Source organism: Leptodactylus fuscus, chromosome 4 (genome assembly GCF_031893055.1).
Source record: "Leptodactylus fuscus isolate aLepFus1 chromosome 4, aLepFus1.hap2, whole genome shotgun sequence".
Classification (NCBI taxonomy): Eukaryota; Metazoa; Chordata; class Amphibia; order Anura; family Leptodactylidae; genus Leptodactylus; species Leptodactylus fuscus.
The window spans coordinates 164,772,289-164,796,435 of NC_134268.1; the positions used below are offsets into that span (position 1 = coordinate 164,772,289).

Sequence of the window (24,147 nt, forward strand, 5' to 3'; positions counted from 1 at the left end):
GGGACCAAAACTGGCTGTAGTTAATGTACCGATTCATTAGTGTCATTCTTTGCATTTCCATTCATGCATTTTGGGGACTTTTTCGTTACCACATTGGGATTTATATTTTTTGTGAACTCCTTTAAGTATACAATTACCATTGTGGATTCTTCCTGTAAGTGGAGGTGTCTATCCTTAAAAAGAGCTGACCTTGGAGACTACAGCTTACAGACAGACTTAACATCCATAACACCCTGCAATACTCATTCAGAAAACCAGTCTGGAAGCGGCATAAGCATAGAAATCAATGTATGTACTGTGTCCAGCTACACTGACGAATGTCAGTCAAGCGGATGTACACAAACTCTGTAAGAAGCGGTCTCCAATATCTGCTCTTGGGAGCTTTTAAACTAAGTATATTACCAAAGCAGGGCAAGAGATCTGTTCTGCTAGTGCAGGCTGCAGCATAAGTGGGCTGTAAACTTTACTGCAAAGAGTCAATTGAAGAAAAAAAAATAAAAATATATCAAGTTTTATCCCATAGAAATGTAGCATTTAACCAAAGCAGTTTGTGAAATCCACGCATTATGGTATTAATTGCCGCTGTAGTCCTATGACAAACTCTGTCCTCCAAGCAGAAACAAAACAATCATTCGGTAACAAGGCTGTCACTGTGGGACAGTCATAAAAACAAGCGAGGAAATTACCAGTTATGGTTCAACACTTCACACTTAAGGGTCACTCTTTGCCAGCTCTTGACACCCCCCTCCCCCTGATCCCTTAACTCTTTCAGTAACCAAGCTGTCTCCCCTGAACGGCCTTATTTAGAACAACAGCTTCCCTTCCTGGGGATTAAATTGACCTGCACTGAAAATAAAAGCATAAAGAGGTAAAAATTTAATAAAAATACAGAAGGCAGACTCAAACAGGGCTGCCTACTAAAATAAATGGAAGAGTAGATGGAAATATTAAGCCACAACATGATTGTGTTCATTTCAGCCCTGGTCTTAAAGTTGCATGGGCAGCTAGAAACTAAACAAAGTCATCACCTATTGCAAAAGATGGATCCAGTATCACAGGATATAGGAGTTACCTTTCATAGTAATCTGGTTTTATAAAAGGGCTACAAAAAAAAAAAAAAAAAAAAGCGCAAAAAACTACAACTGCACCCAGTACAGGGACAGCACGTAAACCCGATATATCTGACAGCAAGTTAGATGCATGGAAATACGCCACAGGAAAGAAAGGGGCACAAGCTGAAGAGGGAGACAAAGTTGCCTGCTAAGAATAATGGAAAGTGTAGTAATACATGTAAGGTGCAAACCATAAGCAGCATGAAAACAATGACTCATAGGGCTGGACAATGAAACACTACTGGGTTTACTCCATGGCAGTTTCTTTTGATGAGCATTGAGACACATGGATAATTCTCAGTATTTTTGGCAAGTTTCGAAACTTTTTTTTTGTTATAAGAAGGTCCACATGAAAACCACACATACCACCAACCAATAATAGTGAAGTGGGGGAAGAAACTTACTTCAAAGATCCCGACAATCTAGGCTGCTGAAGGAGCTTTTCTGCATGATTTAAGGCCATAAGGTTGTCTCCTAAAGCCAAAGCAACATAGGCGCTACACGCAAGTACAGAACACCTGTGGAAGAAAAGGAAAAAAAACTCAACAGATTAAAAAGATAGAACAAAACTGCCTGCTAATGGGATCTTTCACCACCTCCACCGATTTAGGATCATAGCATCTGTTAATGGGAGCCACTCCAATTCCAATGCAATTGTAATTCTCTAGCCCCCACCTTCCAAGGAACAAGTGCTTTTCGTTTGGTTCCACATGGGCTATTTAAGCTGTGTAATGTCAGAATGGCAGTGTCAGGCAGGGGGTGTGACTCAGCTCCAATCAGAGGCAGCCAGTGTCACAGCTCCGAATCACACGCCTTGTCTGTACTGTCAGGAGGGCGGTGTCAGGCAAGAGCAGAGTCTACATCAGGGGTGCTCACACTTTTTCAGCGTGTGAGCTACTTTATTAGCTGACCAAGGCAAAAGATCTACTAGGGCGGGGCAGGGGTGGACCTATGGGCGGGGCCAGGCAGATCGTGACAGCAGGAGGCAGCGGCGTTCTGTGGCTGCCCAGGGATCCCCGGTGTCTGCTGCTTCACAGCGCAGGCTGAGAGTTATCTCTGGACACTGGTAGGCTGGGGCTGCGGCAGCCCCGCCTGCCAGTGTCCGAAGATGACTCTCAGCCTGCACTGTGAACAAGCAGACACCGGGGATCCCTGCATCCCGCGATCGATCCATACGTCCTTTGCGATCTACCAGTAGATTGTGATCGACGTATTGGGCACCCCTGGTCTACATAGTATATCAGACACCAAAACAGCATTGATTAATCAGGAACAGTGAAGGGGGAGGGGCTAGAGAAAAAATATCCAACTGTGCGAGAATTGGTGCAGTGACAACTATTAAATGATAAGAACTGGACTCGTTGGAGTAGAGACTAAACTAAGATGCCACAGACATGAAGTTTGCAGCAAATTTTTGCCATAGCATGGAAATCCCACAGCAGAAGCTCTCCCATAAGATCACTTCTATCTTTTTAAAGCAGATGGCAAAACAGAATGCAAGTCATCAGCATGGGAAAGATTTTCTTTCATTGGAGGTTATGAATGAGGTACAACCCTCAATCATATGGGTACATCTTTATAGTAATAGACAACAAACCCTGTGTAGCCGGATCCAAGTCATGCTCCCTCATCTGTCCCCTATTTTTCTGCTACCGTTTCAAAAGAACGTGACGGAGACAAGAACAGACTATGCAGGATCAGGATACACCAAGTAAATGTATTGTCTGTATATACTCCACTTGAAATATTCTACAGCACCAAATCTGATGTACACGTCACGAAAAGTCACTGGATCTTTTGTTTGAGATGTGTACATAATAAAAGTTATTATGAACATTTACACAGGATTAAACAGTAGAATAAAATATAATCTGTGTATCAAATTGTGAAAGCTTCACCAATTTAGGTCAATTGGCAAATTCTGTCAAACAAATAAGCCTCAATGATGTGGCAGACAAAGGCTAAGCTATTTTACACTTTTTCCTTTGCTACATGGTATTTGCAAACAAAGTGTCAAAGGTTCTCAAGAGTAAGCAGGAATTTTGCACATTAGTATAGAAAATCGAATCCATTATGTATCATGACTAAATGAATTGCAGAATGTAAAGCAAAGGGCTAAATAACCAAAATAAAAAGAGGTTCAATAGTTCTACGCAATGGATATTACATTCCTTCATTGGTTTAGTATAGCAGGGATGCTTGAACTATTGCAGGTTTCCATAAGCTCCCATCCTCGCCCAGCTGTGTTAACCCTTACAAGATCTAGCACCTCATTCACATGAGCATTTTTTTATTTTACGCAGTTGTAGTAACAAAGAAGGTGTTTTCAGACTGTCTGGCTAGAATCACACTAAAGTTGTTCAATGAATACAAGTACACAGAATTTTACTATGGGAAGATATCTCTCAAGGAAAACAAATTGCATCTAGTTTCTAGGATAAATCTGTTCCATTTAGTATACAAGACCTATTCAGGCCCTGTTAGTACTAGAATGGTTGTCCAGAGAAGACACATACTGCAGTGTAGATGGTCCTTCCTGCCAATATACATACTGCGCCCTCATTGTACCAAATAGGAGCACTCTAGCACTGCCTGGGGCAAAGTATTCTATTTATGCTCCACAATGGATCATGTAACCAAACACAAGCAGGACGAGTAGAATGGAGTTCATCACAGAGCAAGACTAAAATCCTTCTGGCCCCCAGGCAATGGTAGAAAATGCAAGCACTTTCATTCTAGTCTATGGAGTATATTATACAATGGATGGCCATCGCTTGAGGAATGTTGGAGGGATTAAAGAAGTTGCGACTTGTGATAAATTTATATTAATAAACCCATTCTGTCTCTTTCAAGAGAACTAAAAACCCAAGCAGCACTGCAGTTAATGCTTACATGCTGGTGACCGTGTACAACACTGCCACATAATGGATGAACATTGGCCAAACCCTTCCAATTAAGCGCACACGTACTTAGGACAGTTGCTAAAGTGTACGGCCATAGAGGGTGTCCTTTATATTAAGGGGGAATTCACACGGAGTAAAGTGGAGCGCGATCTGGTACGTATACGGCGTGTCAGAGTTTGTGTGCTCAAAGAGATCCCATTGATTTCAATGGGGGTTACGAGCGCATACGCTGCGTAGTTTTGCGGCTGCAAAATTACGGGCGCAAAATTATGTTGGGTATACGCTCGTAACCCTCATTGAAATCAATGGGATCTTTTTGAGCGCGCAAACTCTGACACGCCATATACGTGCCAGATCGCGCTCCACTTTACTCCGTGTGAATTTCCCCTAAGAGACACTTTGCAGGATCCAAGTCTCTATTATAATTATGCAGTTGATAAGGAAGTCATAATCCAGAGGAAGCAGTCCATGATCCTTGGTACCTTAGGTAGGTAGGATTATGAAGGACACTGGTGTTGACTGTTTAAAGCAGCAATATAAGAAATCCAGCGACAGTCAGACCATTTAGTAACTCCCTACTAATGAAAACTAGTGTCAATCTGTGGTCTCCCACTGGGACGCAGGAAGCCGAGGTGTAACCAAACTGAAGTGTGGAGTTTACTTTAGAAAGAGGCTGTTCAAAGGGCCACCAGTAAGCAGAAGCCCTTACATGTGTTGTGGTAGATTACTCACCACTAAGTCTATATACACGACTGCTCTTCCCTCTAAATACTACTTTTATGTAAATACATTTCTCATTCATACCACACAACCCTACACACTACATTCAGAAAGTCTGCATGCTTGCCCCTTGCTCCCACAATGTTCTGCTATGGCGTATGTTGGCACCTAATAAATAAATTGTTTTGTAAGCGCACTGCTGACTTAGGAACATGCGAGAAACAAATGCCTTGTGCAGAGCCCAAGGTGATAAGACCTGAGATTTACCACGTCCTCTTCCTGGATCACACAGAAAACATTCCTGCTAGGAAATCCGAGCCACACATTTACCCCCTTCAAACAATCACACAACAGGATATGAGCATATTAAGTTAAGCCACTGCCTTGTGCACTGGGCTCGCCCAACAGGCGGCCTTTCATTTACTGGATTCTGCACTAATTGAAGGACTGTGATTCATTTAAGAGGCTGATTCCAGTTTGTAAGGCTTGCATTTTTAGGGAAAAACAAAAAAACCCACACACCCACCTGAAGAATTTCTCAGGGTTGATCAACAAGGCCTGACTAGATATTCTAATGCTGTGTCTGATCTGAGAGTGGCTAAGGCAAGTAAGCCCTTTTAGACAATGCAAGAACCCAGTAGAAAAATATTCCTTCAGCACAAGAGGTCTATAGTAAAACATGACTTTTATTGGAAAAATATATGTCTGTCTTCAACCATACATGCATACTTGGAATTGACCATGTAAGTTTTTCTACATCTTTTTTCCCTATGTCTGGTACCTATTTTTTTATATTTTTCCAATAAAAGTCAAGTTTTACTATAGACCTCTTGTGCTGAAGGAATATTTTTCTACTGGGTTCTTGCATTGTTCCACCCCAGCCGGGGGTGTATTTTTTCATGCACTCTTGGTCTAGCTGATTCTCTTTAAGATTTACGGTGAGCTGTGGACTGTGTTTTTTCTTGTGCTTTTAGACAATGGGTTATTTCTGAGATGGATATTGATGAGCTGTCCTAAGGACGGCTGGTCTGTGGGGGTTCAGGAGATAGGTGATCACTATCATATTGGTGGGGTTCTAATTGTAGGAGCTGCAGCATTTGTCCAAGTGTTGTGACCTCTTCGCTACTTAACAAGTACAGTACATTGTATAGCGGATGTGTCTGTATTTGAGTAGAGCCCAGCTGCAGTATTTTCATGTGCCCAATGGACATGAAGTCACTGGCTTGAGAAGGAGATTAGCACTTACAAGCTCCTCAAACAGCCGATAGTATGGCTCCAACAAACCCTACCAAGAATTACTATATAAATTTTAACCACAGGGTCTGATTTCTGTTAGTGACAATTCCTAAGATTCTTCCACATGCTCCTTCTGTTTCTTACCTGGAACCATTTTTCTGCTAATTTTTTTCTAAGAATGGCATGACACAAGTATTTTGAAAGCTGTCCTGTAGCTTTACCTAACCAGGACCATTGCAAACTGTCTAGGTATAACGTCAATGATTCTATATATTACATGCACTTTGCGTTTCCACTACTGCTCTGTGTCCTGCTCAAGTCTTTCCACGGATTCAGCTGCAGGCACAGATTGATTTGCCCCATGGTGTCTGGGGATAGTCTACAAAGAAAGCTGCAGCAGGATGCACAGGACTGGAATTTGGAGAGGAATCAGAGTCAGAAGGCTGCCTCAAATTCCTCTCCATATTCCATCATATACAGCTGCTACCAGAGACTGGCTGAGCGCCAATTCCTCGGGAAGTAGAGACAGGGCAGCGTCAGAATGGGAATATAGAGGTGCAATACAGTTCTTGGAAGCCCTACTTTAAACCTCCATTGACTACAGGTAATTGAAGACTTAAGTGGAAAATAAGCACAGCAGTCAGACTTTACTATACCAAACAGTTCCCATTTCTTTCCATGCTTTTTACATGGAAATTTTTATTTTGGAAAAAAGAAGAGATGCGCTCATTCAGGCCGAATCCGAAGGCGAATCAGCCTGCGGACACTCCCTCCTCCTGACTAGGACCAATAATTGGGCCTAATCCATAGCAGAGTGCACTGCACCAGCATCCAGTCACAGCTACCTGTATTTGGTCCGGAACCTGAGGCCTCGCCTCAGGTTTTATACCAAAACCCCCCCGTGTGAATATACCCTAAAAAGGGAGTCCGTCAGCAATGAATGTTCTAAACCTAATCCCAGTACCTTGTTGAAGCAATCCTATAGTTTCCAAATAAGTCTTGTTTAACATTTTCATGTAAAGTCCTGATTTATTCAAATGCAAATAAGTTCTTGGCAGGGGCGGTCCTTAGCCTGACTAGACTTTGGTCTTGATCTAGATTCCTTAGAAAAAGACCACTCATTTGCATATAAACAATGGTTTACATGAAAATGGGGCTCCAAAACTGAACAGATCTGGACTCTACAAGGTACCAGGATTAGGTTTGTAACATTTACTCCTGAGTTGCAATACAAGGACAGGAGAGTTTCTTTGAGTAACAAACCTCTTTAAACAAGAAAAAAAAAAAAAAAATAAATATATATATATATATATATATATATATATATATAGGCTTTGGACTGAAATCTGAGGCTGTGAAGGTGACTTGGGAAGCTGAAGGGGATCATGTTTTGTAGGCTTCATGTGGAGCTGGCCAGGAGAGTCGTGAGAACACTGAACATGACTCTCCTGAAAGTAGGTGGGCTATTACAGCTGCAACCTTCTGGTAACTGTCAAGCCCACTCTAGGTCTAGCAGTAAGTCATATATTTCATGGCATAGCCCGGGGCGTCTTTATTCCTCCATTCCCAGGAGGCACACACTTTAATTATGCTCCAAAACAGGTCCTGAAGCCCATTCGTGCAAGTACTGTTGTGTCCCTTCCCAGATGTCACATCCAATCTGAACACACACAAAAGCTTCTCAGTAATGAAGCAAGTTCATTCCAGTCCTGCTAGCTGTGAAGGAGAAGATGGCAGCAACCCTACCTGCATGCTATACAAAAACGCATGTGCTTCAAATGTCCTTGCAACTTATAGAACATTTATTGCTGGCTTTCTTATTGACTTGATATTGTAAGCAATGCTTTAACGTAAAAATAAGTAAAAAAAATAAAAATACCTGCGAATTCCAAATATAGCACTAGACCAGTTGTCAGTGAGCAACAAAGTATGACATTTGGTTTTAGTAACTATAACATGCATTATCAGGTCTAAACAGCTTGTATTTTGTGCCATGCAATGCCCCAACAATATGTGGTTATGCCTTGCTTTTGTAGGACCACACAGAGCTACAGAAAACTCTTTACAAGAGTCCGTGCCACGTGTCTGAGGGAGATCGGTGTTAAGTCTAACTAACAGCATTCTCCAAGATGAAGTGTCAGATCAGTTAAGTGTTTGCTTAACCAAGATAGACAGATTTCTGGAGCAGAAGAATCCAGAGCACAAGCAACACTGACAAATCGCTTAATCCTAAATCTTCAACTGCCTGGGACTTTGTAGGACAAGTAATAAAAAAAACTTATGCATTAATTTTAGTGCTAAAAAACATGTGAAAAATCCAGCACCAAAGCTTTATAATGTGGCCATGTTAAACACGTAGCTCTTGCAATATGACCACTTTCTTCCAGAAACTGTGCCACACCTGCTTAGGGTTTGTGTCCACTATTACACTTATTTCCAAGAATGGGACTATGCCAAAAGTGTCCACAGGTGGTATGGCAGCACAGTTTCTGGAAAAGGGGGGGGGGGGGGGGGGAGGAGAACAAAAAAAAACATTTTTTTAAAATCCTGTACAGAACCTTTAAGAGGGCAAAAAAATTATTATATATATATATATATATATATATATATATATATATATATATATATATATATAAAGTCACATGTACCCCAAAACAGTACCAATAGAAAGCACAGATCGTCCCACAAAAAATAACCCACAACCAAAAAAAAAAAAAAAAAAAAAAAAGCTACACATCTCAGAAGATGGCGATGCAAAAATAATTGATTTTTCCCCAAATTGTTTTTTGTGCTGCAAAACTACCGTATTTTACGGACTATAAGGCGCACTGGACTATAAGGCGCATTGCCCATGAGCGCCTTATAGTCCGTCTCGGTTCATATATAAGGCACACCGGACTATAAGCCGCAGTCCGGTGCGCATTATATGTTATTGAAAGCGGCGGCACGCAGACTTTGCCAGCGGCCGCTTAACCCCCCGCGTGCCAGCCGCTTCTATTGGAAGCGCTCGGCAGGCGAGGAGGGGCTCTATCAGCAAAATCATGCTGATAGAGCCCAACCGTAAAAGTTATATTAAACTACCCCCCCGTTTTAACATAAAACCCTGAAACAGAATGTGAAACTTACCGAGCGGTGCAGGGTGGGCGGGCATTCAGGCCTCCTCTTCCTCCGATGTTCCGTCCTCCTCCTCCGGCGCTCGCGAACTGATAATGGCCTGGGCGCATGCGCAGTAGCCGTAGTAGAAGCATTATGATATTGCGCATGCGCCCAGGCCATTATCAGTTAGCGAGCGCCGGAGGAAGTGGTCAGGACATCGGAGGAAGAGGAGGCCTGAATGCCCGCCCGCCTACCCTGCGCCGCTCGGTAAGTTTCACGCCGGCGTGACAGCAGGGCTGCCGGACACTTCCCATTCATTTCTATGGGAGCCGGCATGCGAGCGCTCCCCATAGAAATGAATGGCCTGCTTTTTTCCATTCATTTCTATGGGGAGCGCTCGCATGCCGGCTCCCATAGAAATGAATGGGAAGTGTCCGGCAGCCCTGCTGTCACGCCGGCGGGTACGGCTGTGATACACGCTGGCGTTCCGTAGTGTGAATGCACCCTTACGGTGCCTTTTATGTATGTATGGAAGCGGAACGCAGACTTTGCCGCCGCTTCCATCCATATATAAGGCGCACCGGACTATAAGGCGCACCGGACTATAAGGCGCACTTACGATTTCTGAGGAAATCGTAGGTTTTTATGTGCACCTTATAGTCCGGAAAATACGGTAGTAACGCATTAAAAAAACCAAAACAATATAGATGAGGTATCGCCGTAATCGTACTGACCTGCAGAATAAAGGTCACGTTACTTATATGCTACACTGGGTGGAAAAAAAAAAATTAAACGTTTAAACGTTAAAGGACTACCAGAATTGCTGGGGAGGTTTTTAATCTACCAAGAAAGAATTAATAAAATTTATTCGATAATTTATAGGCCCCCAGAAATGTCACTACAAAATGTATCTCATCCTGCAAACAAGCCCTTATATGGCCATATCGGGGGGGAATAGCATCTAGTAATGTGAAGACAAAAAAAAATAAATAAAAAAATAAATAAATCGCCAAATCATTAGAATACAACTGGCTGCAGCAGGAAGGGAATGTATAAACTGTGCGAGCATATATCAGCAGACACCCCAGATTTAGAACACTATGCTAAAAAAGCGCACTGCCACAGAAAATGTTTAGCAAAAAATATATAAAGCTTTATTTAAATACATTTTAAAACATATATAAGACAGAAATAATAAATGGGGTGATACAACCAAACAGAACACTGAAGGCCCAAGATGGAATACTAATGGTTGATTATGAATAAATTACACTTACATTACATATATATAAGGATATGTGAAACATCCATGGTTTCTAAAGTGCATATATAACATAGTTTTTTAAAATGCAAATATTCTGTGAAATAACATGATACCAAGTGGTAAATTACCTATGGGTGGACCTTCATGCGGGGCGCGTTCACTACATGAAGGTCCACCCATAGGTAATTTACCACTTGGTATCATGTTATTTCACAGAATATTTGCACTTTAAAAAACTATATGTTATATATGCACTTTAGAAACCATGGATGTTTCACATATCCTTATATATATGTAATGTAAGTGTCATTTATTCATCATCAACCATTAGTATTCCATCTTGGGCCTTCATTGTTCTGTTTGGTTGTATCACCCCATTTATTATTTCTGTCTTATATATGTTTTAAAATGTATTTAAATAAAGCTTTATATATTTTTTGCTAAACATTTTCTGTGGCAGTGCGCTTTTTTAGCATCGTGTTCTATTTATATTGCTTTGCCAATTTTTTGCCCTATATTTAGTTGTGTATACTTACCCCAGATTTAGAGCTTACGAGGGAAAATATACCAGAACTGACCCCCCCAATCTTAAGAGCTACTGGGATATAGTGGGGAATTGGGTGTTCCCAATGCACTCTGCACAGCTTATATATTCACACGCCACCATCTGCTGTGCAGTCATGTCTGGGATACTAATGCTCATTAGACCCCTGATAAATATTTTGAAGGGTGCAGTTTACAAAATCTTTTAACTCCTTGTGAAAGTGAAAACTTTGGGGATAGTGCCATTTTAGTAATTTTTCATTTACACATCCAAATGTTTATAAAATCTGTGAAAAGGCTGTGGGGTCTAAATGATCACTATAACCCCCTTAATGAATTCTGTGAGGGGTCTAGTTTCCAAAATGGGGCCCTTTTTGGGGTGTTTCCTTTATATTGGTACTCTAAGGGCTCTGCAAATGAGACATGGTGCCTGAAAATGATTCCAGCAAAATCTGCTTTTCAAACACCCAGTGTCGCTCCTTCCCTTCCATTGGCTGCCGTGTACCCAAAAATCAGTTTACACCCACATGTGGGGTATTTCTGTGCTCTGGAGAAATTGCATAACAAAATGTGAGATCCATTTTTTCCTTTAACCCTTTGTGAATGTGATAATTTTAGGGCTATATGAATGTATTCTAGAAAAAAAAATGAAATTTATAAATTTTGCCTCCATATTGTTTTAATTTCCGTGAAATACTTAAAGAGTTAAACTTCCCAAATGCTGTTTTGAATTATTTGAGGGGTTTAGTTTTGAAAATGGGGTGATTTATGGGGGTTTCTATTATACAGGCCTTTATAATGCCTTTCAGAACTGAAGTCGTTCCTAAAAAAATTAGTTTGGGAAATTTTCTTGCAAGTTTGGAAAATCGCTGTTACACTTGTAAGCCTTGTAACGTCCAAAATAAATTAAAATTCACATTCACATCAGGCTTTTAACATCCATTTATCAGATCAAGCTAGAATGAAATGCAAAAGTCCTTCCTTTACATTCATGAGGCTTTTAAAGCCATTTTTTTTTCTTGGTTCAAAATGGTACATCAAAAATTTTAATTGTATTCTTCCACAAAAACCACCCATACGTTGGGGCAACAACGTCAACATGTGTTTAGTAAAAGTGCTGAAATGGAAACTTGTGAGTAGTAACAAACTCCCTATGTGGGACCACCCCCCAGCTTTCAACCTTCTGTACTGCAGAGGTAATAAGGTAATGTCTCCCAAGTAAAGACTGTGAGGCATCATGGGATTGAAAGCAGATTACAGAGGAAGAGAAAGCGGGAAGTGTGAAAATATAATGAAGGAGAAAGTCAGACTAAGAGGCACTGCAAGAATCACATAAAAAGGAAACAATTCAGTAGGGGGTGTAAGAGCATAAAGTGGTCTCTACCGGAGGTCTTCAAAAAGAGTACCTACAGTTACAAAACACGTCAGATTAACAAGTCATTTAAACAAGTCTACTTCACAAATCTTGAGCATACAGCCAGGGCACTTGTACCCAGATGTGGGAGACTGACGTTTTAGGTCAATTGTGGCGACATAATGCAATGTGTTGGTATAAGGCACATTAGTGACGGTATATAAAGACAACATAGCGGAACAAATTCTCAGGCACAACTCAGCAAAGTAGTGGAAAATACAAATATGCTCCTCCCTAAAATAAGTAGATGGGGAAACTCCTCATTTTCCACAGGTAAAGTTAAAATACAGCTTTTCTGCAGCGAGTGAATGGGATTAAAACTCACTTTGGCCGAGTTCACAGGAAACTGACCCAAATTCCTCCTTCTAAAAAAAAGTCTCACCATAGGACTGTATGGTGAGGCATTTTTTGGAGGAGGAATTTGAGTCAGTTTCCTGACCAAAAACTTTGCTGGTCTTTTTATTTGTAGCTTTTCCTCCCACTGTTTCTGCAATACGTGGCCTTAGGGATTTTACTATAAACATTATGCAATTGTCCATTATCTTGTGGATAGTGAGAAGTCATGGAGGATCTGACTTCTGGGACAGTGATGCGGAGGGTCCCCATGTCCTTTGTGGAAATAAAGCAGCATAGCGCATGCACAGTCATGGAGAGTCGAGCTGTACTCTGGCAGCTGCACTACTGGTCCATTCAAACTGGGGATAAAGCTGCAGACACTTAACCCTCATCCAGTGAATAAGTGATCAATGCTGTCCATAGTAAAACATTTTTTTACTCCTTTCTTGCCAATATTGAAGAGTGGACAATATTTACTCAGACATCTGCATTGGGCCCTATGGTAGTGAGGGCCCCTGCAGCCAACCCAGAGAGTAGGGCAGTTCCTCATTTTGACTATTAACCCAAGTGACAGGTAGCGATGTTACCCATCTGCATCCTAAAGGCATAAATAAAACTGAATACAATGGTGGAGCAGAAAACCCATCAGCTCTGCGCTCTACACTTCAGGCCACGGCTGAGGTCTACGGCAGGAAGGCAAAATAAGCAGACTGCTCCATGGGGAACAGGGTAACTTACTTTGCATGTAATGCCCCTGAGAGGGCAGAAGTGTTTATGTGGGCCAATTGAAGAGTCATGAAGTTATATGGTGGGAGTCCAGTTTGGAAAACTTTGAACTGGGTGCAACAATCCTGATTTACTGAACGTGGCATAACTTGGCAATATTCCCCAATTCTATTAACAAAACCTATTTAAAGTGAGAAATTGAAATCTGTGCCTGCTATATATTTAATTTTGCGCCATGTCTTGTCAGTTTTAGAGGCATGATCCTTCCAATAATTTAAGCTAGGTTCACACTAGTGTTTGGAAATTCCATGCCCCATTCTGCTTATAATAAGTGAACCCCATTATAGTCTTTAAGTGGATGGGGTTTCCATTTTCCAGGTCCCCAAGTGGACTCAAAGAACAGAAACCCAAATCCTAGTGTGAACCTAGTGTTAGACAGAATTTACCCCAACATCTAAGAATGGGATATGAAACTGGGCACTTAAGGTGGTTATTTGTCTTTGCAAAGTTAATGGCCTAAAGCTTTAGAGGGTTTTGACTGTCAGTACCCCAGCAAGTCAGCATTATGGACATGTTGGGCACTGATCACTAAACCCATCTTTAGTAGCTGTGGTTATTGGTACTGTACCATGTCTAACATACGGGGGAAGGGGGGGGGGGGGGACGGAAAAAAAACCCCCCAAAAAAACAAACAGCTGATCTGCAGGGGTCCTGACAGTCAGAACGCCCACTGATGATTAATATACACATATATATATATATATATATGATACGAGTCCCAAAGAAACATTCAGGAAGGGTGCAAAGGGAAAGGTTTGTGTCACCATAAAAAACAAGGAGTTTATTACATGCAAACTGGGTCCCTGAATTAGAGCTATCCATGGAGGGGGAAAAAAAAAAAAAAAAAAAAAAAAAGCATACGTTCAGAATGAGCGAGCGTAAACTCTGTGTGTAGGCTCCCTAAGTCGGGAAGTGCCAGTCACTGAAAATTTATGAGCCAGAGAGGAACGGGAAAGCACACAGCAGACTCCGGCATGCGTTTGATGTAAATACGTATTAATTCCATGTTCGAGGAAAGAGCAATACCACTTCCAGAGATTTTTTTTTTTTTTTTTTAAGTATTGTGAATACGGATTTGGATCTGAATTGAATGTAATTGTTCATGCAGATTTCTATTCAGTATCCAGTTTTCTTAATGATAGTGGGGGAGTTAACAGGCAAATCAGAGGATGAAAAAAAAAAAAAAATGTGAATGAGTAAAAAGGAAAAAAAAAAAAATTCCACTTGAGGTATCAAAAGGGAAAATACTCTGAATGTTCAGCAGCCACTCTACTCCTGCTGACATGCCAGAGAGAGAATGCAGGGTTTTATGTAGTGCTGCTAGGTTACACTAGACTGGCCAGCAAACAGAAAAAAAAACAAGCCTTCCATTATACTGTAGGCAGATTATAAAGCACAACTCCTGCAATACACAGACACCGCTCCATGCATATATGGTGCCAGGGTTAGATTCCTCAGAACTGCCAGTCATTAAGGCAAAGGTCGTTAAATATTCCAACCATTACTAACATCCCTGAGACATCTGGACATCCCTGGGATGGAGAACAGTCATAGCTGCTGCAAGCGCTCAACAAGCTTAGAGAAGATACCAAGAAGTCCTTCAAAATAAATTGACATTCTTAAATGAAACAGTGTACCGATCCCATGACAAAACTGAAATATCCAAAATATGTGCTCTCTCTCCCTTATGAAAGGGTTGGCTTGTTACAATGCTACACCATTCATCTCCATACACAACCACCAAGCTATCCCCAGCAGTCTTGTGAATGTGGAACCCGCCATACCATTCACACAGTTAAAGTGGGACTCCAATTCTTATGATCATTGTAGGTGACAATCACCATACCTCCAACGAGAAGCTTACTCCTTACCCAATGGATAGAAGAAATCATAAAATACTCCTTTAAAGTCATGTACAATCTATACCAGTGTATATGCTGTAGTAGACTTCTTGCTTTGCATTCGAGCTGTGGCACAGACGAGACGTGGCACATCTACTAGTGAATTCAATGTGACCTGCTTAGAGGACCTTTCATCAGATTGGGCACAGGCAGTTCTATATACTGCTGGAAAGCTGACAGTGCACTGAATTCAGTGCACTGTCGGCTTTCCCGATCTGTGCCCCGGGTAAAGCGCTATCGGTCCCGGTACTGTAGCGCTTTACAGTCAGAAGGGCATTTCTGACAGTTAGCCAGGGACGCCCTTCTGCCCAGCAGCGCCTATAGCGCTGTACAGTGTGAGCGGGGAGAAATAAAGATGCTAAAAGTGGCGGTATGACCCTGATCTAGAAAGAGGACATTTCAAGTTATAACACAATAGCCAAGAGTCCTTATCCAAGACAACTGAGAATAAGGGATAGAGCCTGCATAAGGGAAGACTTCTGAAAATGCAGGCCATAGTTCATATAAAAGGGGACGTTTATGAATAACACGGTTCTGAATAGTAGAAAATTAAAAAAAAAATACAATTGTGTGTAGGAAGGGATGAAGGGAATGCAACATTCAATATGGGCAGCATGTTATAGAGCAGGAAGAACGGAGCAGACTGGCCTCATTCTTAGGAGTCCTGTGGGTGGTTCTACTAACAACCATTGATCTACACACTGTCAATCATTACACAGGACCCCCACTGGGATAGGAGTTACAATTAAATTTTTTTTAATTTATATTTTTTCTCTCAAAATTCTGTTCGGCTACTCCTGCTCTGTACCATGCTGCTGGCAAGTCAGACACCATGTCCATGTTGACAGGCTCCCTCTAAAATGTAGTGAACTGCCTATCCCAGTCTCCTTCACGTCAAGTGGGCATTAAAGAGCTACAAAAACATGAGTTGATATATTATTTTAAATAGGCTTCCTGAATGTAAAACATCTGGAAATGCAAAGGGTTTTCAAGTAGATTTAGACTTCCAGACAAAGCAGCGTGCTGATCTTCTCAAAACCATGGAAGAGAATTTCTATCTTTGAAAGAGCAATTTCCCCACCAGGAGCCTACAGCTTATGTGTAAATCTGCAGTGCACTACAGGCCTCCCAGGCAAGAAAGGGATTACACTGAACTTCCACTTGCAAACAAAATAGACTTGTATTCCCCCCCCTTCATCGCCCCATGGCTGCCATGATCAGATCACTTGGTCATGACCTATTCAAACAAGACTTGCTTGTTCTCACACTTTAAAACGTATGGAATCTGAAAGTGCAGCCAGGTGATGCAAAGACTTATTGAACCGTTGTCCAAGAGGAATGGAAAAGTTCTAGCAGCTACTGAGGCGGGGACAGTCCATGTGGGAATATTTCCTTGCTCCTGCACTTGGGCCCCCACAGCTACTGGCAGCGCAGACACAAATGTAGGAATGATTACCAGACAAACCCACAGGCCTCGCACTGGAATGATACATTGATGGAGGTATGAGGAACACACTGCTAAATCTAAAGCATCTTAGGTCAAATTCAGTGCGTGTGTAGTAACCCTTACTAACAGCGACAAGTCTCACTGCTACTGCCCAGTACAGCAGGGCCAGTATTTCTGCACTCCTAGGAGAAAAACAGATTGTTATTGTGCCCATTCTGCAAATACAGAATTGATAACATTATTGTAATGCATAAAGACCGCCTCAAATGGAGGATCCTCAGACCGCAAACTGCAATGCGCTCGTAAGAGATGAAGTTCTGCTGTACTTTCAGCAAGCTGGCAAAATTATTGTTCTGATGTGAGCTTCTCCATCCAGAAATAAACTGACCTGACAAATATGAAGTCTCACCAGCTCAGGTACTAGAAGATACATATTGGCAAGATGCAACTGGAAGAGATTTTCTTGTTGAAAGACTTAAAGGGCAGGGATGTTAAGGACACTTGCCCCTACCCACAAGGCTGAGTATGACCAAGGGAATGACCACCCAGTTTCCAGTGATCAGGAAAATTAAAGCCCCCTCAAAATCACCTTGTGTATGGAGCGCCAATCCCTTGTATGAGCAGAGCTCCATTCACTTGAATTTTGCCACTGGAGGGGGGGGGATTATATATAAACACCCTGTACAAAGAACTGTAATGCATCCATGAGCTCTTATAGCAGTTTACCCCCACAATAGACAATTCATCCATCATTTGGGTGCAGGATAAGTGTGTGATCAGCAATTGGGACCACTGTCAATCTCAAAGACTTTCTGGGTGAATGTGGGCACAGACGAAAGGCATGCAGTGGATGTTCTTATCGCTATAGCACTACCATAGCTAGTCAAGCACCGTCACTAAGCCATCTCTGGCAATCCCTAGATGCAGCTGTCACTTCTTGGGCCTACATGCTTCTCTGTGAGGTGGGTTGCCCAAGTCCTACCTACTTATTCTATTCTTGCCGTTGTCGCTGAGATTATAGTAACAGCTGTGTAACTGTAGCATCCATTCCCATCTACGGAAATTATGGAAGCCAAATATCCAAGCAAGGCTGTTTAGCCACCACTGCAAGCCTGGTACATATACTTAGCTATAAAGAAAGGTGTTGGTACTGGTATTAGATTAATGTGGTACCCTGTGAATATGACATGTCTAAAATGTAAATACCCCTTTAAGAGTTATTGGAGGGCAATTTTTAAATTAGTTTTGCTGTGTCAGCATGGCAACAAGTTTATCAAGTGTCCTGCAACATCTAAAATGTTGCATGGTTAAAGGGGTTGGCCACTTTCAGACCAATATTGAGAGACTAATGCTATTGTTTGTATAATAAGTTGTACAATTTTCCAATATACTTTCTGTATCAATTCCTCACGGTTTTCTAGATCTCTGCTTGCTGTCATTCATTCTGTTACTTTTAGTGGATTGTGGGGATAACGTCCATCCTTAGGGAGAGACCACCTTCTCAGGTGTGTGGAGACTTATAGCCATAGTTGCTCCACTGCAAAGGAACATGGGAAGAATATGCGAATCTGTCTCCCAAGATGTAAACAGCGAGACTGTGCCTCTGTTATGCTGCCCTCTATAGCAAGCAACCCTGAACAACATGCCCGACTTCCCAGAAGCCTTTGCTGCATGTTGCGAGGTTGTAACCAAATCATAACCTCGCATCATGCAGCAAAGGCTTCTGGGAAGTCGGGCATGTTGTTCAGGGTTGCTTGCTATAGAGGGCAGCATAACAGAGGCACTGTCTCGCTGTTTACATCTTGGGAGACAGATTCGCATATTCTTATGTTCTAGTCAATAAAACTGACCATGGTCATGTGATTTACGGTCCATGGTCATGTGATTTACGGTCCATGGTCATGTGATGAGCACACAGGTGCCGCTCGTTACAGTCACAGCACAGTAATCAGACATCTGCCTGGTAATCACCTGTGCACTCATCACATGACCCTGGACCGTAAATCACATGACCCTGGTCAGAGTTTTATCCACTGGAAGTAAGCAGAATGAATGACAACAAGCAGAGATCTAGAAAACCAAGAGGAATTAATACAGAAAGTATATTGGAAAATTGTACAACTTTTTATTGTACAAACAATAATATTTGTTTCTCAATATTGGTCTGAAAATGGCCAACCCCTTTAAGCCTAAGGATTAATTCACAAATATTCAGTCTCAATGTCTATTTTGAGTATTCACATGTACTTTGTCCATTTTGGATTGACTCTTCTGTCAAATCACAAATATACAACTTGTCTGCGTTTTTACCAGTACACAGACCCAACAGAAGCCAATTTGTCTGTTTAACAGACTGAAATCTGAGTTACACCCCAGTGGGCCAGTGAGTTGGGAAAAATAAAATGATATTAATCTTCCCACTGTTCAATATAGGGGGGGGGGGAGAGAAAAAAAAAAAAAAATAAAAAAAAAATGGATGACTCCTCATAAATGGCAGAGATGACACAGTCATTAAACAGATTTCTCAATTTTTCATGCCAGAGTTGTGTGAATAAGGCCTATCACTTCACTTAAAAAAAATTACTGCACACTTTACTGGAGTGAAATTTGGGCTTGTACACCCCAGGCATCAATGGTTTTCCAGCCCCTTTTCTATGCGGTTGGCATCACACAACTGTAAATGGATACATAATTACAGTGCATGTGCATATAACTACTAGAAGGCAATAATTGTTACATCCCAGACCCATTTCTATACCAAGGGAAACCTGGGATTACCCATTTTGTCTTAGGACATTTATAACATTAATATTTTATTTGTAAACATGAATTGTAAGTGGTTATACAGTTATATTGTATATGAAGTTACCTGCTTATTAATAGTTCAGGCAAAACTAGTTGTTTTGCATTCTGGCTTCATTTTTATATAGAGCACGACTAGCAATTTTTCCCTCTGGTCATATTCACAGATATAATATTGGCATGTTAAATATGAATTGATGCACCTCTTTAAGCACCTAGCCATTTTTTCATTTTCGCCTCTCTACATTTCAAGAGCCTTTCAATTTTAAAGAAAAAAAATCGAGTCATATAATGGCTTATTGTATTGTACTTTGTAAAGGGACCAAAAAAAAAAAAAAAAAAAAAAAAGCATTTGCGTTAATTTCATATAGGTTTAATTTTTAAGGCGTTCACTGTTTAGTAAAAGTTTTGCTACCTGTATTCTGCTGGTCAGTACATACACTGCAATAGCAAATTTATGTAGTATTTGTAGTATTTTGATACAAAAAGATAAAATAAAAAATTTGCAAAACAGAAAATTTGGCCATTTTGAATTTTTTTTGCTGCTACTGCATAAATATTTTAATATTTCAGGCATTGTGGAGCACAGCGATATCTAATGTGTACATATACTTTTGTTTACTTACTATTATATCTGATCTAGGGAAAGGGGAGAGATTTTAATTTTCTTCTCCTCTTTTCCCCATATTACAAACATTTTTTGATTTTCCTTTGAGTGATCAGAGCCCCTAGGTTTCAAGATGCCTAGGGGGTCCAATCATAAATCTATTAACTGCAATACTACTGTATTGCAATGAATTGCAAAATGCCTTCACTCCTATTAGATGTTGCCTCTGGCAGCTTGTAATAGATCTAATACATTGACAAAACCTTGGAGTCTTCAATAGGCTCCTTGCTGTCATGGTGACCAATTGCTACCTTCTAGTCATGTTCTGCAGGGTGGAGACTGGTGAAAAATGGCAGAGCCTGCGCAATTTAGACGCTGCAATAGCATTTGATCGTGGCATCTAAAGGGTTAAACATTCGCAATTCAGTGCAGGAACCGATTGCTGCAGTTAGCGGCAGGGGCTTGCTATATTATACAGCCGGCATCCGCCCTGTATGAAGAGAGATCAGCTTCTGAGCTCTCGCAATACATCCCCATGCGTCACAGGATGTAAGATTATGCCTTGTGTACTAAGGTGTTAATACACCAATGATTCAGATATATTAGTCATATATTGCTCTATACTTATGAGATTGTGTTTTACTGTGCTTAAGGGGGTGACCAGGTAAACTGGAAGTTCCAGGAAGTCCAGAAGTCCCAGCCACATGTGACCACTGAGGGCAATCAGCAGCTTAGCAAGAAGGGTTTTGTGGCGCCACAAACAGCAAGAAGTTTCACTATGAGAAGCCGCTGGATAAGCTTACTGGACTGCCAGGAACAGGAGAGTGATTTCACGCCCTCATCTACCCCAGCCTATATAAAAATTACATTTAGCCTGGACAAGCTATTTAAAGGGGATACCTGTGGACATACGATATCTTGTCCAGACACTGGGAGGAGTGGGTCCAAACCCAACATTGTTTTAAATGTCTATTAACCAAAAAAGGACGAAAATAAAATACATTTTTGTACATTTCCTGATGTGCGTATTTTCTTAAAGTCACTCTTTGTGGGTCTATATGTTACAACTTAGACTTTTACACTGCACTCAAGTTAAATTCTTAAGTTAAAGTGTAAGAAATCCATTAAAGTACTGAAGTGACAAATTTCACTTTTTATATTTTAGAGTCACATTTGATGAAACCTTGTTAGCATCGACAGACAAACTGTGTCCACCTTCCTAATCACCCTAATAGCAGGGGGAAGATCGGGCCAAATTAAAGTTCTGAACAAGTCAACTGAAAAATTCATCCCCCCCCCCATTATGCATTGTTTGATGCAGTGTTGTCATGCAGGCCTGTATTAGTTTTCCCCTCACATGTGAAGAGGTCTGCTTGTAGTTAAGGGCTGGAACCATTCACACAATCTGGTTTTTCTCATACAGCAGATTTGTTACTTAAAAGTGTGTTGATGACAATGTAGAGGAAATCTATTCCATAATCCATATCAATTCTTAGACATTTTAACAGGCTGCACCTATGCTAAGCAAGTCAGGACTACTGCGGATGGCTATGAGCCAGCTATGGGGCAGTTTTGTCAACTCCGCACACCAGTTTTCTGACATACAAGGAATGAAAGTGGCCATTGCACAGGTCGATTTATTTGAACAAAATATTGTGACTTTCCTGGTTTTATGATGTCCTCGCTGCTTTCCTGAAATATAAGTTATACCTGAAGTCTGTACCAGCTATGAGCCACTACAGTACCACTGAGGAAAGTAATGGGGGTGAGCACTGACAGTAAGAGGAGAGTTATAGAGAAGCAAGAAGCATACAGTGTCCCCCTTTAAAGTTATAAGTGTCAAGTTAGAAGTTACCTTAGATTTTCAAGTTCTTGTCGTTTCAGTGGTGAAGATGGAGGAGCAGGAAGGAATTTGTCACCTTCGTGGTTTTTGCTGCTGAAATATTAAAACAAAAAAAAAAATAAAAAAATGAATTACTAATTTAGAATTTTAAAGGGTTTCATAGTTCGTCTTGTGACAGTATACTACACTGTATACCATGGTTTATTTATTTATTTTTAATTGAAAAGCTTGTCAGCACTAAGTACAAGGCACCACATAGAAAGCAGCAAAAGCGCTTTTCACAAAGTTTGCAGTTTTCCCCTACAGAATTTATACCTATATGGAACCCACCAGAGTTTGTAGTACGAACCTTTTTCCATCTTCGACCTCCAAATTGCCCCTTACTCCATGGTCCTAGCATATAGCATGCTCAATCTCATGTTAATATCAATTTTCACAGCAAAATCCACATTTTACAATGAATTGTGGAAATACTTGGAAAGTCAACAAAATCTGCATTGCAGATTTGCTGAATGACCAGCTGTGAGAAATAAATGCAAGATCAGCCAAGACAAGTGTTCGAGTTACTTACCTGCATGCCTCTGTGCTCTCCCCACTAGAGTCAGTGGTGCCCATTTGACTGTTATTCTTTGCACCATTTTCTTTGCTTCCATCTTGCTGGTCCTCGGGCAACAGAAGCAAAGCATTTCTTAAGCAAATAGCAGCAAATTCCATACTGGCTACAGGAATGGCAGAAGATTCACCATCACTGGGACAAAAGAAAAAAAAAATATATATATCTGGGTAAATTTGCGGTAACAGTTTGCAAACTATTGTATTTAGACGCACAGAACTCCAGTTCTAGATCAAAGGTGGTAGTCTAGCCTCTTACATTTTGCTTGGAGGCATTGATTTAAGCAATTTTCTGAATTTTAAAGGGGCTCTATCATTGGGAAAAGTCATTTTTAACTAATAGCTAACTAATTAATTAACTACTATTAAATATTATTAAATATTAACTAATAGCATAACCGTTAGAAGGGCTATTCCACACCTACCTTTTGTATGTAAATTGCCTCAATGGTTTTTGAATAAATCTGTTTATTCATATGGTAATTAGCCTTTTGGTGCATCCCGGAAATCTCATCCTGCACCCTCTGCTATTCTTTCCTATGTGTCTGTACAGCACAAGCTGCTGCTCCTGACTCGGCTTCCTGCTTGCACACACAGATAGAGACGAGTGTTGCTGGGAACTTCCTGTGCTGGCTTGAAGCTAATTAGCATATGAATAAAAACTGGTTCATTCAAAAACCACAGAGGCAATTTACATACAAAAGGTAGGTGTGGAATAGCCTTTCTAAAGCCTATGCAAGGATGTACATAGTTGAAAATTACTTTTCCCAATGAGAGAGCTCCTTTAACATCTTTCGATAGTGAACAGTGACTGTACTGAATTAATGTTTGTGCGGTCTAGCAGGATCTTGTCAGGTCCATATACCAAACAGAACAAGGGACAGCTTCTTGCTTGTCTTTTGCAGTCTATACAGTACTCATGTACAATAGGTCTGCACTGAACCGATCACGATCCCTGGGTGACCATAGCACATCCAATGGATCAGCTCTGTTTATGACTACCGTGTTTCCCCCGAAAGTAGGTCAACCCCCAAAAGTAAGGCATGTGGGAGGGGGGGGGGGTTATGGAATTGCCTAATATAAAGGCACGCCCCCTGAAAATAAGGCATCCCCAAAAATCATTGCAGCCAGCTGAACACTGTGCGCGATGTTCCATGCGCACAGGTATGCCGGCTGCTGCCTCTGCTGTTGTATCCATTGTTTTGGCTGCTGTAGGATGAGCTGGGAGATGCCCGCTGTGCATATGCTGTGGGGAGTTCACTCTCCCAGCTCATCCAAGAGGCAGAGGCAGCAGCCGGCTTTCCTGTGCACACGGAGCACAGTATCCAGCCGGCTGCAATGCCAGTGAAGTGAGGCTCTCCGGCGCAACCGCCGGAAGCCTCGCTGAGCCCCGCCCACCGCTGCCAGGACGTTTGCAGAACCAGCGCTGCTACGAAGATGGGGAAGGAAAGTAGGATACCTCCCCTAACTACCTAAAACCGGCAGTCAAGCCGGGGCTCCGCTAAGGAAGTGCCGGCATGAATGC

The 24,147-nt window shown here is 41.4% G+C and overlaps 1 protein-coding gene across 2 annotated transcripts in view; it reads right to left on the reverse strand.

Moving 5' to 3' along the window:
* The window catches only part of CNOT10 (CCR4-NOT transcription complex subunit 10), a 66,807-nt gene that overhangs the window by 17,062 nt on the left and 25,598 nt on the right, over nt 1–24,147 (reverse strand). Inside the window, exons 13-15 of one of the 2 annotated variants that reach the window (XM_075271319.1) lie at nt 22,582–22,758; nt 22,023–22,100; nt 1,517–1,630 (exon numbers count right to left, since the gene is read on the reverse strand). In XM_075271319.1, coding sequence (XP_075127420.1) covers nt 1,517–1,630; nt 22,023–22,100; nt 22,582–22,758 — 369 coding nt within the window. Of the gene's footprint in view, nt 1–1,516; nt 1,631–22,022; nt 22,104–22,581; nt 22,759–24,147 lie in introns of both variants that reach the window. The other variant, XM_075271318.1, reaches the window with a different exon arrangement.